Below are 17,868 nucleotides of genomic sequence, written 5' to 3'. Positions count from 1 at the left end.
AAAATTTACCCCTATTACGCTTTCTTCCGAACTCTACAAACCTATATACTCTTAAACTTAGAATTGTCAATGGTTGTGTTGAAAACTGTTTGCCTGTGCTATCAACCCAATCCTAGAAATCAATCAGTGGACTCCAATCTCCAGCAACAATCTACACACATGCATCGCTTTTCAATGCGCTCACTATATACAAATAGAAGGATATAGTCGAGTATCCCGACTATTGGATACCCAGTACTCACTGCAAAGTTATAAAATGAGTTGCATAAGCGAAAGGCATTGGTCTGGATTGCATCAATTCAATAGTATAAGCTACATTTTGATTTTGTCATGTTCTGATCGGCGATACAGTGTAGAAGGAGAAATAAAATAAACTTAACGAGTACTGGGTATAAAAAAACGCACACATGGTTCATATAAATCGCACACTAACTAACTAATCGACATTCGGAATGATTAACTCTAGCCTAAGCATTTACCTATGCATATTTATAATACTTTAACGACATTTGTGATTCAATTTCAAATTATAAAATGGAAATTATTTATTGTACAAAGCGATCTTGACATTAATCAAACTAAACCGAATAACTTTGAAAGTATTTTGCCTAACCCAAGTCCCAACTAACTTTTGCGTTTATCTAATGAATTATACATAAATTACCTCCTAGAAGTATTCACGAAAACTTAAACCTAATCTGCGCCAAAGACTTATGAATACATTTAACTAGTTACTCTTATACATTCCCCTAAACTGACGTTAACGTTTTTTAAGCCCCTACTATTTATACGTATCTATTATTAACCGAGAGATTAACTTGTTTCCAAAATGTTGCCTAACTGCTCTCACGAGGTGCAAGTACTTATAGTTCTCAAGTACCTTCTTTCATAAACAACTAATCTTAACATACGATTACCTATGTCTTTTTAACGAATTTAAAGGAAACCCAACACTAATTAAGTGCATTAATTAATTACATTGTTTGAATTTTGACATAACCACCAAGGCGATTTTTTACATTTATAAAACCGAAAAACTCGTTTGTTAAACTAAAATTACAAAACTACCCAAAATCCCAAGCTTGAAAACCAAATCGAATGAAATAAAAATAAAAACTATGCAACATATGCGAGCGCAAACTGATAAAAAATAATATGAAATTAAAATAAAACCAAGTTATTAATAAAATGAGTACAGCTCTCGCATTTATTTGCTACTAAAACGCGCAAAAGGTTAATAACGAGATTATAGAAAGTCGAACCCCTTACCATCAGGCACATCTGATCTCCAGCCTGTAGCACATGCTGGAATCGGTGGCATTCCACCTGACCAACTCGGCAATTGGCCGGCTGGACTTGAGGAAGAGCGTGAGGCGTTCGTTCAGTTGGAGAGGCGAGAATTTGCTGACTATTAACGCCTTCGTTGAGTCCCTGTACTTTCCCATTAGCGACTCGTTACTAAAACTTCGTCCTTGTCGATCCGCCAACTCGAAGGTGTGCACCGCCTTGTTCTCCTCATCGTCAATTAACCGATAGCTGGGCTGTCTGTACGGATTGTAGCCCAACTTTTTGCATATCTCGCGCACTTCATCGACTTGAAGGGGTTTGCTTTTGGGGAAGCATTTCGTATGCCAGATGCCATAGGTTTGTTCAATAACCTGACCGTACTGAGGAGCTGTCTCTGGTTGCCTAAGAAAATTACATTTAATTAGATATATTTTCTGATTCTTAAGGAGTTAAAACCGATACACTTACGTGTGCTGACTGTTGGCCCAGAAGTCCTTCTTTTGCTGATGCAGTGGGTGCTCTATGCCAAAGCAATATCGCTCATCCTCGCCATTCGGGCAATCCTTCTCTTTGTCGCACACAAAATCTCGGGGAATGCAATCCTCAGGAGAGCTGGTTAAAATACAAATTGAGTGTGCTTTTAAGGATATTTACTAGAATTTGATAGTCACTTACGAACTGCATTGAAAATGATCAGCAGTGCAATTGCACAGGACGGAGCTCTCATCGCTTTTGTCCCAACAGTTTCGCTTGCCATCGCATATCTTTGAGGGATCAGTGGCTCTATAAAATATGGAAATTCATTGTGATTAAATAGCATTAATATCCTTGGCTGAAACCCACTGCAGATAAGTAAAGCAACTACAGATGGTAGGCTCATCCGTCATGTCCTCGCAGTCTGGCATGTGGTCACAGAACTTGCTCTTCGGCACGCATTTGAAGCTGGTGCGACACTTCATCTCGCCGGGGGCACACCGCTGGTTCAGCTGTCGACATTTGGTTTCATCTTCATCGCTGCCATCATGACAATCGGATCGGTCGTCGCAAATCGCCGTCTGGGGCAGACAAGCACCCAGCGGGCAGCGATGGGTGTTGCATTCCGGGGGAGGCTGAAGCATTTTGCAGCTGGGCTTGTCTATTAATGGGAATTTAAATTAGATTGCGCAGAGCTTTTGGAATAGCAACGACTTACCTATAATATCCTGCAGCGATTTGTATGCCAGCTCCAGCGTTTTAATGCCAAATGGCTGTTTAAAACTTTGGCAATCGGAATTGTTGTAGCTAAACATGGCCGTTGGGAACCAGCCTGTGTGCGAGTCCCGACATACCAGCACCCCCTGATCGCTGGGATTGTGATGCAGCGAATCGCTGACATTTTTCAGACCAAACTGATTGCAGCTGGTGAATTTGGTGATTGCCGGCAGCTCTGTGGGCGCCACCCCGTTAATGAGTTCCACCTCCTCGGAAATGGAGGCCATGTCCTCGGCACTAACGTTCAGCAGGCGCATCAGATTGGCCGGCGGCTGCTTTTCCTGCAGCTTGTAGCAGGAATCACAGTTCGTAACGTTCGCTATCCGGGTGATGGCCACAGTTTTGATGCGTCCGGTGACATCGTCATGGAGCACACTGATGCAGTCCCTCGCAGCGGCGGGATTGTGATGAGAACTGGAAGAACAGCAAGTTTAATTACTATTTTGAGATGCTTAAAACGAAGTGAGCAACTCACAGGTCAGGCAGGAATGTGGGCAGCACATGGTGGGTGAAGCGTACAGGCTGCTCCAGATGCAACAGCAATACATTGGACTTTGGCACCCCCTCAAAGCAGTTCACCCGGCGAATTTGTTCGTGATTGCTTCTATGGGCCGATCGTTTTGTTTTTCCGCCGCCCAGCAAAACGCTGACGTAGTGGGTCTCCAAATCAATGCCAGATAGACAGCTCTCGTGGACCAAAACCCAATGCTTGTCGATCAGCACTCCGATGCACCAGAGATCGCCATTCGAATAGACATCTGCCAGCCAGGGCCAGTGCAGCTCCTCGATGGCTTCGTGGAGCTTCTCATTCACCAGTATGGTTTTATTCTTTTTACTCTTAATGAGATTATCCAGGCGGTCGAGTATCTCATCCTTTTTGTTCACGACAACCGCAGGAATTTGCGGCTTAAAGTGCACATTCGGTGTGTTGTGGGTCTCGATGGTGGGCAGGAGTATGGGAACCTGCTCCATTGGCTTTTCTTTAACAGCTTGGCCGGCACTAAAGGTTTTCAGTGGAGTGGTTTTATTGGCCAGCAAATTGCACTCCACGTAGATGCCCACACATTTGCGGGGCAGTAGACGATCCTTTTCTGGTCTTGAGGCGGATGGTATACCAATTTCGGGGATTATAACCTCGTTTTCTGTCAACTGGATATTGTCACCGACCATGGCGCGAAGTTGGGCCACCATGCGGGTTCGGCCTCCCTTTAACTCTGGCGTAATGGATTGCATTTCCTGCTGGGTCACAAATTCCGAGCTATTGAAGTAGTGCGCCCCCTTGAAGCCCAGAAGGGCACACACCGCATCCGCCGTGTTGGCCTGGTGCTCATGGTAGCCCGTCTCATGGGCACAGACCACTCGCCACACGCCGTGGGCATTTCTGGAAAAGATTCCAGCGCTGCTGAATTTGGGCTGCTGATGAACGTCGAAGTGCACATCGTGGCCATTGGTCAGGGCAACTGGGAAATCAAATTAAAGAGAAATTTAATTCTGGGTAATTTTTAACGGATGTAAATGATATACTTACAGCAATCCTTTTCATCTTCCTTGAATTTACAATCGACTACATTATCGCAACGTTTGCTTGAAGGCAGACAAGTTTTGGACAGGGGGCAACGGAACTCGTTAGCTTGACAGTCCACTGGTTAAGTGGTTGAAATATATTAAATATATAAAATATTAAAATTAATTTTTTTCAATCATTATTACCGCAGTTTTGCTCATCCGTGAGATCCTCGCAATCCGCCTTGCCATCGCAAATGAGACCCTTTAGAGATCCCTTCATATAATCCCTGCATGTGCAGTCCAGTTCATCAGTTCCATCTTCACAGTCCACTTTGCGATCACAACGCATCATCATATCGACAATTTGGGACATTCTGTATGGAATAATATACATTTAATAAGAAATTAATTTAAATTAAATTAAATGTAATTACTTTTTACACACAAATTTGTTAGGAATTTGTATTTGATCCTTTTGAGAATGAGCTTGATGAGTGGTGGTTGCCTTTGTAGATTTTGGCGTGGTAGTTGGCGCTAATGTGGAAGCGGTGGTTTCTACAGGCTTTTCAGTGGTTGGAATGGTAGTAGAAATTGTGGTTAGAGGTGTGGTGGTGATGCTGACGCCACTGCGTATTGTAGTTGTGATCTCTGTAGTAGTGGTCTCCTTTATTTCCTCTGTAGTTTCTGTTCTTGCAGCTTCAGTTGTGACCAGAAGGGAAGTGGTTGTTACTATTTCCTTAGTGGAACTATCTCCAAGAGTAGTACTCTCTATAAACTGAGTAACCAAATCGGTGAATTTCTTCAAATCCTCAGTTGATGTGGGTATTGCTGTAGTCGGACCATCAGTATTTGGTAAAGTCGATTGTGTTTTCGATTCAATTGTAGTCGATGAGGTTTCGATTGTTGAAGATGGAAAGGTGGTTTGTGAACTTGTAGATGTTATTATAGTTGAAGGATTTGTGGTTGAATCAATCGTGGTAGAACTTTGAACCGTGGTCTCCCCTATTGTTGATAAACCACTTGAGGTAGTTGAGGTAACTTCTTCAGTCAAGGAAACATCCATTTGCCCTTCGGTGGTTTCAGATCCCTCCGAAGAAGTTGTGCTCTCCCAGGCATCCTCCTCCTCATCCTGTTCCGCCTTCAAATCATCATCTTCAATCTCAATAACTTCTCGCATTTTGTTCTCTGGATGATAGTCACTCTCGGTTGTGCTGCTCACATTCTGTCGTACGCTACCCACCATATCGGGTATGAAGTTGTACTCACATCCGACCTCATCCTCACCACCTAGACAATCGACATTACGATCGCAGCGCTGACGTTTGGCTATACACCTTTTGCCGCCCCAGACGCAAATGAATCCGGGACAGAATTGAAGTGGCTGACGGGTGGGCAAGAGACGCGGAGTAACAGCCATTTCCAGCCAGTCCAAGTACAGAGTCACCCTCGTGTAGACTCCGAATTCCTGAGGGCGAGCACAGCCGTTGCCGTGACTCACCACCCCGGCCAGGTAGAATTCCTCCGGCCGAGAAACGCTGCGACAGAAGAGCGGGCCACCCGAGTCACCCTGGCAGGCATCGCGTCCTCCGTTCGGATCGCCGGCGCAAATGTCCTCCGAAGCCTGATCCTCGGGGTCAGTGCATTGTTTGCGTATGGGTACTATAACCTGACGCATAGGATCACCTGGGTAAATATGATATATGATATAAATAAATATAAGAAAATGTAAATCAATTACTTACTGCTCGGCCCCTTCTCTCGAATGGCTCCCCATCCAACCACCGTGCACAAAGTGTTTTCTTCAGGTCCCCAGATCCAATCCTCCCCCATCGTTGTTCTTCCCTTGTCGGGCAAACAGATGGGCTTAACCCAGCGATTGAATTGCAGCGGATTAATCAAACGGAGCAAGGAGAGATCATTCCGCATGCTCCTTCTTTCGTAGGCCTGGTGGACCACCACATGGGAAACGGGCTGGATTTGGGTGGCCGGTGAGTAACTAGTGCGCCGCAGGAGACCAGCACGCACCTCGTAGAAGTACTTTCCAAAGTTTATGACACAATGGGCAGCGCTGATAATCTGTAAAATAAGTATAACAAAATATTAATAATAACTATTATTTTATTTTTTAAATTACCAACTCACCCAACGCTCGGAGAAGATGGTTCCGCCACAATGGAATTTGCCATCTCGGTAGATAGCAACCACAAATGGCCAATGGAGGGCACTGGTGTAGATTCCACCCACAATGCGCCCATCCCCAACGATTTCCTTTGACTCCGCTACAGCTCTCTTCACTTTCTTCGAGTGCTCCGTCTTCAAGTTCTTCGTGGGCACGCCGCACTGCATCGGTGGGCACTTGACAAATGCCACGTGATCCACCAGAGAATCGTGGCTATTGCGTCCATGACAGGCCTGAGCGAAGTGCACTCCGGCATGCAGGGAGGGCTCAATGAAGGGACCCTGTAAAGTGAGGGTCCGAAAGGTGACATTCAGCCGACCCTTTTCCTCAAGCTCGCAGGCTGAAGCCGCCCATTTTTCGCCATTGTTGCACACAGGATGCCAATCTCCGCGATAATTGTGGTACAAATAACCCTCAGAAGCAGAGGCAGCATGCGACTGGAAAGGTTTAGAAATAAATATTATAAAAGATACTCAAGTAATTTATCAACTGACCATATGATCCGACACATCAGTGACCAACATGCTGCACTGCTCCTCATCGCGTCCATTCAAGCAGTTCATGAATCCATCACAGCGCTCCTGCCGATTGTAGCACATGGAAATCGTCGAGCGATTGTGCCTGGCGAACTCCTCGGGGTACTCATAGCAGGAGTAAGCCAGCGGCTCGCAGCCAAAGCAGCCCAGTTCGTCCTCGCCCATGGGACAATCCGCATAGCCATCGCACAGGCGTTCTTCATCCACGCGATCCGCACAAGTGCAGGCGGACTCATCACTGCCATCCGAACAGTCCACCACATTGTCGCACCATCGCGACGCCGAGATGCACTCTTTTTGGCCAAAGCAGGAGACCTGATCCGGCTCTGGGCACCTGGAGCGCTGCTGAATCGATTGCTGCGGCACTCCTGCGTAGCTGGCGTAGATAATCTGTCCCTGGTGTTGCGAGGAGCTCGACTGATTGGCATGCATCCGCATCTTAAAGTTGGCATTGGAGAAGGTCGTCTGCTGTCCACCCTGCTGACTGGAAGTCTGTGATTGTCCAGCTCCCGGATTTCCCGATTGATTCTGCATGTAGCTGCAGTAGACCTGCTGCTGCTGACCATTTGACTGTGGTTTCTGTGGCGAGGCATTCTTCGAGAAGATATTGGCACCCTGACCACCGGCTCCGGATCCACCGCTTCCACCGAAAAAGTTACCACTCGGTCCAAATTGCTGAGGCACAAAGAATATTCCATTGCCGGGATTCGAGGATCCTCCAAAGTGCGAACCCTGCATGCCCATAAACGTGGGCGTGTTTGACCACATGGGCATTCGGAAGTTGGCGGGCGTCATGTAGAAGCAGACTGGGATGCTGGGCATCCCAAAGTTGGGGTTAAACATAAACTGAGCCGAGGCCTTCATGGTTTCACCGGAAACTGGGAATCCGCCAGGAGCTCGGCTGGTGAACTGAACACTGGGTGAGGCCGTGAAGGTTTCGCCCTTCTCCTTGATCTCACCCTCGGCCATGGGGGCCACCTTATTGCGCATCTTCAGGGCCACTCGTTCGCACAGACTGAGGATCTGGACATCGGCAGCTGGGAAATAAGTGGGAAATTACATAGTTGCTTTAAAAAACTAAATTACTCTCACCATTCCAGATGTGACCATTGACCGGATTGAGTTTGGGTCCCATTTTGTCCAGCACCTTGGCATCCAAACCCGTTCCAAAGGTATCGATCAGCTCGTTTTGATTTGCCTTGGCCTGATCCTCAAACTTCTTTAGCCAGAGCTGATGTTCATGGGCATCCGTGGAGTTTTCCGATGAGGATTCATTGCCACCTAGCACTCGAAGGATGGGCTTTTCTTCTTCGTGTCGCTCAAAGCTCTCCAGCATGTTTTCGATACTGCTGGGATTGTCCAGCGGATGAAAGGATCTCGGGGATTCCGTATCTCTTATAGCTTCTCTGGTGGTCAACTTGGCAGGAGGCTGGCTGGTTGAGCTACTGATTACTTCAGCACTGGGTTCTCCGCCATCAATGATCCAGTCAAACTTTACCGGCTTTGGCTTGGTGGGATGGGCTGTGGAGTTGGCCTCGGTTGTGTTGATAACCGCAGTTGTTGCGGCAGTGGTGGTAATAGTGGTGATGGTGGAGTTTTCCTGCGTCTCCACAACTTCCTCCCCGTCAATAATCCAATCGAACTGCATCTTTCGCTGACCTGGCTCAGTTGTGCTATCTGCCAAGGTGGTGTTCGTATTTTCCTGGGGCTCCTCAACTTCCCTACCATCGATGATCCAATCGAAATTCAGTTTGGGCAGCTCTGTGGTGGCAATGGGGGCTTCTGTGGTACTGGTACCCACTGTCGCTGTGGTTGTGGTAGTGCTGCTGGCCTTGACTTCCGGCTCCACATCATCTTCTCCATCGATAATCCAATCGAAAGAGAGTTTTCGCTGAACGGTGGAGTTGCTGGTTTCAATTGGTGCCTCTGTCGTTGAATCCAACGATAAACCACCTTCTGTGCTGACATAGAAATCTGTATTAGTGGTTTCCGTTTCCATTTTCGTTTCTACTACTGGATTGGATTTTATAGAAGATGCCGATGTGGTGGTCACATTTCTAATGGTTCGCTGATTTGGTCCTTCAGTTGTGCGCAAAATCTCCTGCGGCTTCTCAAAGTGATCCAGAATCCAGCTGATCTTCTCCGTTGTGCTCTCCGCAGCCAACTTTTCGCTGGTGGTTTCAACTACATCTCGTGTTCTTGTATTCTCCACCAATTGTGTGATGTTTCCCGGCTCCTTGGTAGTTTCTTTTTTGGGCGCATCATGTGTGTAAACTGGACTCTCATCATGATCATGACCATCGATTATCCAGCTGATCCTGGCGGGTTTTATCTTGGTTCTCGGAGGCTTTTCAGTGGCATTACCCACGGTAGTGGTTGTGGATGCAGTGGTCTCTTGGACCAGATCTCCGGGAGGAAATGTACCACTCTGCTCATAGGATTCCAAACTGATAGATTCCACTTTCGGCTGCTGCTCCCGCATAATGGCCTTCATCTTCTCCATTTTCTCGGTCACCTCCTTGGCCATTTTGTACATGCGCAGGAAGGCGGACATGCAATCCTGCGGAGTCTGCTTCTTGCATCGCACAAACTCGTGCTCCAGTTGGCTGAGAGCTTCTCTGGCCCTTTTGCTCCTCAGCTTGGAGTACAGACTATGCAGACTGATGCCCTCCATTCGTAGGGGATCCAAAGAATCAAAGCTTGGCAACTCGCGGCGCGTGCGATGTTTCTTATTTAATCGGAACTTCACCAGCATTCGCTTCAAGTGCTTTCTTCTCCTATTTTTGCTATCGTCCAAATCTTTATTCTTATCCTCGTCAAGCAGTTTGAAATGCAAGGTTTGAGGACTCACAATCAGAGCAGACTGATCCTCTTCGAAGGGCTGGTTGAAAAGTTCCTTGTGCCTGGCATTCAATGCGGCAATCTGCTGTACGCGATCTGTAAGTAATTTATATTTAGATATTTAAATCCCATTAATCTTATATTTCTTAAACTTACCTATTCTCTCCACCACAAGGCCATGATAGATCAGGGAAAAAAGCAGTACGATGATAACCAGAATCGAGATGGCCACTATGCGTTTGCTGAATCCAGCGCTCCACCAACGACGAGGATGACGCAGTAGCCTGGTGGCCTCCAGCTCTAAAGAATTCCAGTTTAAATTATTGGCTTTATAAAATACTTTATGCAGAGCCAATTACATTTTCCACAAAATCATACAAGAACTAATTGTTTATCACCCAATTGCATAATTATTAAATTGTTTACTTGTACAGTTTTTGTTTTAACTCCAATAAAAATGTAGTTTACATACTTTTATTTTCAACACACTTAATTAAGCATTTTTTATTTATTTATTTTGGTCAGCACTTTCTGGCCTCTTCAGCACTTTCGCAATAATTTTGATAATAATGCTGATCAAAGTTGGAAATTAATTGGAACTTTCCAACTTTTTATGGAATTTACTTTCTTGCTTAAAATGTTAAGAGACGTGGGTGAAAAATGTAATGTGGTAATAAAAAATGGTATTAAACTTTCTGTGCATAGTTTGCCAACGTGTACGAAAATGACAAAGTTTATAATAATTGGAAAGTTATTAAATAGGTGCACTTGGTGTTCTATCGTTAAATATTTAGTATGATAATATTAATTATGTTTTATATATTAAAGGCAGTTTTAATTAAATTTTTGATAATTGTTAACCACGTTGAATGTTAATTGTTAAATAAATACACTAAGTGAATTATTTTTTATGTATATATATATATGTTGTTTATTATATTTTAAGCTCACACGTACCATCCATGTTGTAATTCATTATTATTCACAATATTTCCTTTGTTTCTGGAATATGACTTAAGCTCTTGACATTTTTGGAAATGAGCTCTCACATTAACTTTTTCGATTTAAAATCGCTGAAGAATATTTTTTATCTTTCTTGTTGTTTTATTTATATGTTTAGCACTTTGTTAAATTGGCTGGCCAACAATGAGCCTCGGGTTACAGCGATTCACTCAAACAAAAATCCACAAAAAGCGATTGCAAAGACCGAATTTGATATCCACAGTAATCCAGAACGATAATAACCGCGCGATCCGCCCGGCAAACGGCAACTGAAGCCGGCGGTGGTTGAATGCCGCTTATAAGGGCTTCCTGAAAGTGGATCACCGGGCAAACGACCCACTTCCACCGGCCACAGCTGCACTTTTCTGCTGCGTTTTGAACTTTAAGGTTTTTTGGTTAATGAAAAATGGCCCGGCAACTGCGGCGGTCAGCTCAAAATGACCGTCGAAAAGTGCAAGTTGAAGGGGAATTTGCAGAGCAACGAACCATCCACCCACCCAAAAATGCAAAAAAAATGTAACTGTGTAAACCAACCAGCCAAGGTGTTTAATGTTGGCACTTTTACTTAGCTAAGCAGGCCTGGGCTGAACTCTCAATTGTCACTCAGATGTTTCCAAATCACTTTTATACAAATTTCGTACAGCGCACTCAAAATACAAATATTTTTGTTCGATATTTTAAGGTTCCAAAAAAAAAAGGCTTGACCACAACGTCAATTACCCAAAAAATATAAAAAAAATACACCAACTGTAGTAAAACAGAAAAACATATGCATCTTCCTTAGAAAACCTCCAAAAATCTTTATCAAAATTTTACCATCAGACATAATGTGAGTAACAGCGAAGATTTAAAGCAGGAATCGAGTGTCTGAAAGTGTTTTTCCCCTTGAACCCACAGAACTCAGTCAATTAAAATTGATGCGCAAGCACAGAAAGTTTATGACCTTTCCAGCCAGCAAGTCTGAATAGCCAAAGTCTTTAAATACGGTATGTGCAAGGGGGTACCTTATCAATTATCCTTTATATCGAGATAACCATAATGATGTGGACCCGAACAAGACTCGCCCTACGTAGCATTGCTAGATCACAAAGGTAGGTGGCAGATTATGATAATAGCAGATAACAGTTTATCAAATATTAATGAAAATGAGTGATATCATATCTTTTACAAAATTGTATATATATCCTTTAAATGCATTTATTAACTGAAAAGTATACCTTTTAGATAGTTGTTATTTACCAATCAGTTTACCTTTAATTGTTGCGTGAAATTAACAAAAATTCCTTTAAGTTTAAACATACAGAGATTCATTAGCGGAAAATACAATTTTCAACCGAAATCAATTAATTAAATATTGAAAAGTTGTCAACAAATTTTCTGAGAAGTAAGAAATATAGGTAGATATGAGAAACTGAAAAAGCTATATTTCGCTTAGCTTGAGGTTTAGATTAGTTAACAATTAATTTGTTCGATAATATATACATATCAATGGGTAATATGAATAGGAATGAAAATGTGTCATCTTAGTCTTCTACTATAGATGTGTTTCAGAAAAGAAGAAAGCTTAGTTTACTAACTTGAGATTGAATGAAGTGTCCATGTTGAGAATTTTTATATGTCATCCGTTCCGGTCGGAATTTTCTTGGTCAAGGACTGTTCTTCGTAAAGCTCCTCCAGCAACTTGCGGAATAGTTCGGGGCTAATGTTGTTGCCCACGCGCATCAGAACGAACCAATCGCCAAAGCTGCAGTTGCGCAGAGCCACCTGCAAGTGCGACTTTGGCATGAAACGAGCTCGGGCCCGCAGCAATTGCAGTCGCATTCCGGGATACAACACGGTGGCCAGACGGTAAAGGAACTTCAGGCTAACCAGACAAGCCACCAGAATAAACCATACCCACAGGAAGGCGAATATCTTCTCGTTCAGTATGTTCAGAGGCAGCAGGCACAGGTGGTCGTATATGTTTGGCGAGCCGCTGGGACCGCCCTTGTACACTTCGCACTTGGCACACTTGGGGAAGACCTGCATTGTGATACTGTTCCAACTGTTGAAATCGCCATCAGAAAGTGCCAGCAAGGCGTCCCAGTAGCGGGCCCAGAAACCGCCGAAAAATAAGTCCAGGAGAACAAAGTTCAGAATCTGTAAAGCAAAGGAGGGGTTTGTATGATTAGTAATTATGATTAGTAATTAAAGGGAAATTAGCAATAAAGATATTGAGGAGTTAGGAAGTTGGATAGTAAAAACCAAGGCTCTTTAGATAAAAATAGGTAAAAACTGTTTATACTTTAAATCTACCTAAACTATAAGCTTATCACGAAAATGGGTAAAATTAATGTATTAATATGGTATATTATATAAAATAGGAAGTAAAATATTTAAATAATAGTAAAAGAAACTACGAAAACTAGCTGTTAGTAATTAATAATTAAGGAACTAAGACTAATTGTTTTAATAAACTTGAATCTGAGCCCAATGTGACTATCAAATAAATTAATTATGTATAAAAATATTAGAACACTGATTCGGATTAAATTAAAACTTAAATCGAGACAAGTACATATGGGAGACAATTTAAAGTTTCTATTTCGGTACAAATTATTATAGTTTAAATAAAAGATATAAGTGTAGAAGTAGCAACTCACACTGATGGTCAGATTGAGGACCTCGCAGAAGACATAGCTGACGAAGTAGCGGAAGTGGGTCTCCTTGTAGTCGCTGGAGAAGTACTTGACCAGCACACGGAGATGGGTCCTGCTCTTGTCCTTGCAAACCATTTTGTGGAAGTCATCGCACAGATGCTTCAGCCTGCCGCCCTCCCAGATCTTCCAGAGGAAGGCGGGCAAGTAGAAGACGAAGGACTCTAAGAGCAAGACGAGAACGACCCACTGATAGTAGATGATGTAGCGGCGTTTCTCCATTGCAATAGTACCCATGGTATCTAAAGTGGAGATTCGATTAGAAGGGATTCTTTGGGGGATTTACACCTGGGATTTACTTACCTGGTCGGCACTGCGCTCCGCCGTTGGCCAGGGGCTCCGCGGTCTCGTTGCCATGCACATAGGCACCGTAAATCCAGCAGAAGGCGTGCACAAAGTCCATGTCCGTGTGGCCCAAACACTGGATGGGATCCCCGAAATATTGTTTCGAGGAGAGCAGAAAAGTGCAGGCCAGCAGCAAAGCCACCGTCACTTTCGAGTGCAGCGTGAAAATGGCATCGTAGATGTGCACTGACTTGAACTGCAGATACTTGGAGAGCGGTTTGACAGCTGTGTACATTTTGGCGTGTTTATTTTAATCACTTGTGGGCTTAAAACACAGATTTTAAATGAAGCTTGTAATTCGAAGAAAACTAAATAATTCCAAAAGCACGCGGCATTCTAACGGTTGATGTGCACTGCTGTTGTCTCTTTCCTGCTGCCGCCAGAGCGAGAGAACTATACGTACAATGTGCATTTCACAGCAACCAGCTTTTTGTCGATTGCTAAAAAGGTCATACTAATTTTGTTCGGTACAGTAAAAATTGTTTCATACAAACTTTTGTAATTTTATAAGCTTTAATATTTTTTGTATATTATTTATTTAAAATCTGTATAAATTCAGTACAGAGATCGCTTTCTGTTAATGAATAGAGTAAATTAGGCTAAATACGTGTTTAGAGAGACTATGCATCCCCAACATTTGGATGAAAATCTGATTGAAGTACGAATTCCAGAAAGCGACCGAAAACTTCGCATCAATGACAAGATTGTAGGGAATACTGGAAAATAGTTTTGAAATCCAACAGATTTGTTTTTTTTATATTTATATCTCTCACTGTAATTTTAAAAAATTCCATATTTGTTTGGCACCAAAAACAACATTCTATAAATTAAATATTTAAATTTGTAGATTTGCTTTAAGTGGAGACCCCTGTAGGCGATATATATTTACGTTCTACTGTGTGTGAACGCCCTGTGCGAACGTCAGTGTGAACGGTGCCTAATGCCACTTTCGCCTGGCGTGAAGTGCTGGATTTTCAGCTTGTCAGCCGTCTGGTCATACCGCACATGTGCACATGTTAAATCTTCATGTTGACAAATCGAAACCTGCTGAAAACTACCGATAATTAAAGAAAATCTCAATAATTTCGCCTGCAGCCTGAACGGTAAGCGCAGCAGCATGAAGGAACAGCTGTCGGCGAAGCAGCACGAGCGCAACGAGAAGAAGAAAAAGAAGCTGGCGGCGCTGGCGAATCTGATGGAGCTGAACGACCGCGATCGCCTGCACGAGGCGGAGCTGGCCAAAAAGCGGGATGCCGAGGTGGCGGAGGCCCAGGCGGAGGGGGAGAAGTCGCCGGAGGACGAGGACGACGGCTTCATCACGGTGGGCAGCAAGCGGAAGTCCCGCAAGCGGAACGCCAACCGCAGTGACCAAAATCCCGAAGAGGCGGAGGATGCAGGAGGAGCTCCTGCTGATTCTGAGCCAGTGGTCAAGAAAGGCCGCAAGGAGCAGGCCGGAGGAGGCGACAGCCTGCCCCAGGAGATCACCTCCCTGTCCGAGGAGCAGTACAAGCAGCTGTCGGCGGAGCTGCGGCGCCGCAAGCGCCAACTCGAAGATGTTCCCGGCCTGAGGCTGCGCGAGATGGGCCAGCGCGCCTCCCTGGAGACGCCACAGCAGGCGCGCACTCCCATCTTCCTCACAGACATCCAGAACCTGCTGATGTCCGCCCTGATTGGCCAGAAGAGCCCCTGCCGGCCGGATCGGTGGTGCAGCGTGGAGAAGTGGCTCAGCCTGTCGCACAGCGTGGTGGTCATCCTGGAGGGTCTATCTCTGTATCACTACCTCTCCAACGAGAGCAAATTCGAGGCCACCAACAAGATATTCAGCACCAAGCTGGAGATGCTTCTGCCGCCGCAGGACGAGGGTCAGATCATCGACGAGATAGCCAAGGTGGGTAGATCATCGCAACTATTAAATCCTGATGTAATCCTGATGCTCTTCCCCACAGATACCCCTCACCAATGTGCAGGCTCGCCAGCTGATCGACGAGCATGGTTCCCTGGAATCTGCCGTGGAGCTGAACAAAGATCCTACACTTTTCGTGAAGACCATCTTCCCCATTGAAAGCAAAGCGACGGCACCGCCGGATGACCTGCACAAGGATGACAAGTTTCCGCGCACCAAACTCCTTCTATCCGCCCTCCAAATGGTCGACGAGGGCTATCCCATACCGCTGCAGGGCGAGCTGCACGCCCGCTTCCAGAGCTTCAAGTTTACCAAGAAAGCGTATGAGCCGGTGACCAACCGCAGTCCCATGTTCGGTGTCGATTGCGAGATGTGTCAAACGGAGGCGGGCTTTAACGAGCTAACGCGTATTTCCATTGTAAACGAACGCTATCAGACGGTGTACGAAACGCTGGTGATGCCCAATAACAAGATCACCGACTATTTGACCCAGTACTCGGGCATCACGGAGGAGATCATGAAGAAGGTCACCAAGACGCTGAAGGATGTGCAGAAGGAGGTGTCCGAATTGCTGCCCCCGGATGCTATACTAGTAGGCCAGTCGCTGAACTCCGATCTGAACGCCATGCGAATGATGCATCCGTATGTGATTGATACCAGCGTGTGCTTCAATATTTCCGGCGTGCGAAGGCGCAAGAGCAAACTGAAGCACTTGGCCAAGACCTTCCTGAAGGAGATTATCCAGGAGAACGACGACGGTCACGATTCCATTGAGGATTCGCGAGCCACGCTGAAGCTCGTCAAGATGAAGCTGGCCAACAGCATCGAGTTCGGCGATGAGATTCTCACACAGCAGAAGCGATTGCAGGAGCTGGCGAACGCCTCGAGCGGCGACACCATCAGCAATAACCTATTCGCCCATGTGGCCAAGCGGGATAAGCGCACGGCCATCGTCACGGTCGGCGATTTGCAGCCGCGGCTCAAGGATGTCATTGAAAAGGCAGGCGAGGCGGCTCCCAAGGACAACAGCCTGGCAGTGCGGGTCCACGAGGTGTCCACCTCCAAGGAGGCCGTGCGCAAGGTCAATGAAATTGCCTTGGAAAACGCCCTCACAATTGCCAATCTTCGCGTGCCCGAGCAGGACTTTGTGTTGGAGAACGCGGAGCGAAATGTGGCCAAACTGGACAAGACCATCGATCGCCTTTGGAATTCGGTTGCGCACAACGGACTCTTCCTTGTGCTCATGGGCGGCTCAACGGAGTGCAGCAAGGGCTTGGCCAAGATAGCCATTAAGCGCTTGAACGGATCGGAACAGACTAGTGCGCCCATCGGAAGTTAGAAAACGAATGAGAATATATATGTCTCCTGTTATCCCTATTGCTACCCCAGTCCTTCTGCCAGCGGGACACACTCTGGAAAATCGTTTCCGGTTTCTGGTGTGTCCGCTGGCCAGTCGGAGTCCCGCAGCGGATTTAAATTTGCCGTATCCATCCCCAAGACATGACCAACAATTGTTTCACCACACACAAATCGAAAATGCGCTACATGAGCTTATCTATGGAAAATTGTCAAATTAACAAAAAAAAATTCCCTCAAAAACGAATAATAAAATGTACATTTATTTTTTTCACAAAACCTACGTTTTTTTGCATCTTTGATTTTAAAGGCTTTTTTAGATTTCATGAATATTTAAGACCACATTTCTTTATGGGTATTAATATCAATTTTTGATTGTAAAGACTTCTCTTCGGCAATATAAATTAGTAAAGAATATTAGAAAATTAAAAATTTAAAGAATGTTGGATGAAAATATTATTGCAAGGGTTTTTTGGTTTCTCATAGTCAAATATATTCGTGCAATATGAATTAGTAAAGAAAATTAGAAAATTAGAAATTCAAAGAATGTTGGAAGAAAATATTATTCCAAGTGTTTTTTGGTTTATCTCATCGTCAAAAATGTTAGTGCATTAGTAAAGAAGATACAAAATTAAAAATTTAAAAAATGTTGGAATGTTGGATATTGGATATTATAAGATATTTATAAGGACTTTTGATGTGTGTTAAAAATCGCATTTTATTTAAAGGATACTTTAAAAACTTCATCCATTGTTTATTGAACCGAAATACCAATCGTGCCTGAAGACAATTAGAAAACGATTTTCCGGTCGGGGCATTCCAAACTGGTGGGCGATGGGATTTGACCTAGTTTCGGTTAGTTTGCATTGCCCGATATTTGTTGCTGGCTCTCGCTGGCCCGCCTGGCCTGGTGTGTTGATAACAGCCATAAATTTCCTACCTCCCTCAATGCAGAGCTCCGTTGTC

At 44.6% G+C, this 17,868-nt stretch overlaps 3 protein-coding genes across 4 annotated transcripts; 1 reads left to right on the top strand and 2 right to left on the bottom strand.

Moving 5' to 3' along the window:
• Nucleotides 1-1,177: 1,177 nt before the first annotated feature.
• On the bottom strand, nucleotides 1,178-11,092 carry ndl (serine protease nudel). 2 transcript variants are annotated; one of them, XM_070214400.1, is made up of 16 exons: nucleotides 10,558-11,092; nucleotides 9,757-9,900; nucleotides 7,852-9,696; nucleotides 6,718-7,796; nucleotides 6,187-6,660; nucleotides 5,787-6,120; nucleotides 4,479-5,727; nucleotides 4,249-4,418; nucleotides 4,067-4,180; nucleotides 3,014-3,998; nucleotides 2,480-2,952; nucleotides 2,131-2,422; nucleotides 1,963-2,070; nucleotides 1,756-1,899; nucleotides 1,270-1,689; nucleotides 1,178-1,217 (listed from the first exon to the last, which is right to left on the bottom strand). In XM_070214400.1, exons 1-15 carry the CDS (start codon nucleotides 10,574-10,576, stop codon nucleotides 1,272-1,274), a joined length of 7,848 nt encoding a protein of 2,615 aa, XP_070070501.1. In that variant the 5' UTR covers nucleotides 10,577-11,092; the 3' UTR covers nucleotides 1,178-1,217; nucleotides 1,270-1,271. The 2 variants fall into 2 exon arrangements, with proteins under 2 accessions (XP_070070501.1, XP_070070502.1); XM_070214401.1 differs by having other exon boundaries at nucleotides 1,178-1,214.
• Nucleotides 11,093-11,196: 104 nt separating this feature from the next.
• Nucleotides 11,197-17,181, top strand: Rexo5 (RNA exonuclease 5). The gene is made up of 4 exons (XM_017155166.3): nucleotides 11,197-11,431; nucleotides 11,500-11,693; nucleotides 14,739-15,531; nucleotides 15,590-17,181. The coding sequence occupies exons 2-4, from the start codon at nucleotides 11,641-11,643 to the stop codon at nucleotides 16,883-16,885; spliced, it is 2,142 nt and encodes a 713-aa protein (XP_017010655.2). The 5' UTR covers nucleotides 11,197-11,431; nucleotides 11,500-11,640; the 3' UTR covers nucleotides 16,886-17,181.
• On the bottom strand, nucleotides 11,831-14,007 carry zpg (zero population growth). Its single transcript, XM_017155167.3, has 3 exons — nucleotides 13,602-14,007; nucleotides 13,245-13,540; nucleotides 11,831-12,741 (listed from the first exon to the last, which is right to left on the bottom strand). The coding sequence occupies exons 1-3, from the start codon at nucleotides 13,876-13,878 to the stop codon at nucleotides 12,214-12,216; spliced, it is 1,101 nt and encodes a 366-aa protein (XP_017010656.2). The 5' UTR covers nucleotides 13,879-14,007; the 3' UTR covers nucleotides 11,831-12,213.
• Nucleotides 17,182-17,868: the final 687 nt, after the last annotated feature.

This window comes from Drosophila takahashii, chromosome 3L (assembly GCF_030179915.1).
Source record: "Drosophila takahashii strain IR98-3 E-12201 chromosome 3L, DtakHiC1v2, whole genome shotgun sequence".
Classification (NCBI taxonomy): Eukaryota; Metazoa; Arthropoda; class Insecta; order Diptera; family Drosophilidae; genus Drosophila; species Drosophila takahashii.
Note: the sequence above shows the minus strand (reverse complement) of the source record. Positions and strands in the feature narration are given on the sequence as shown.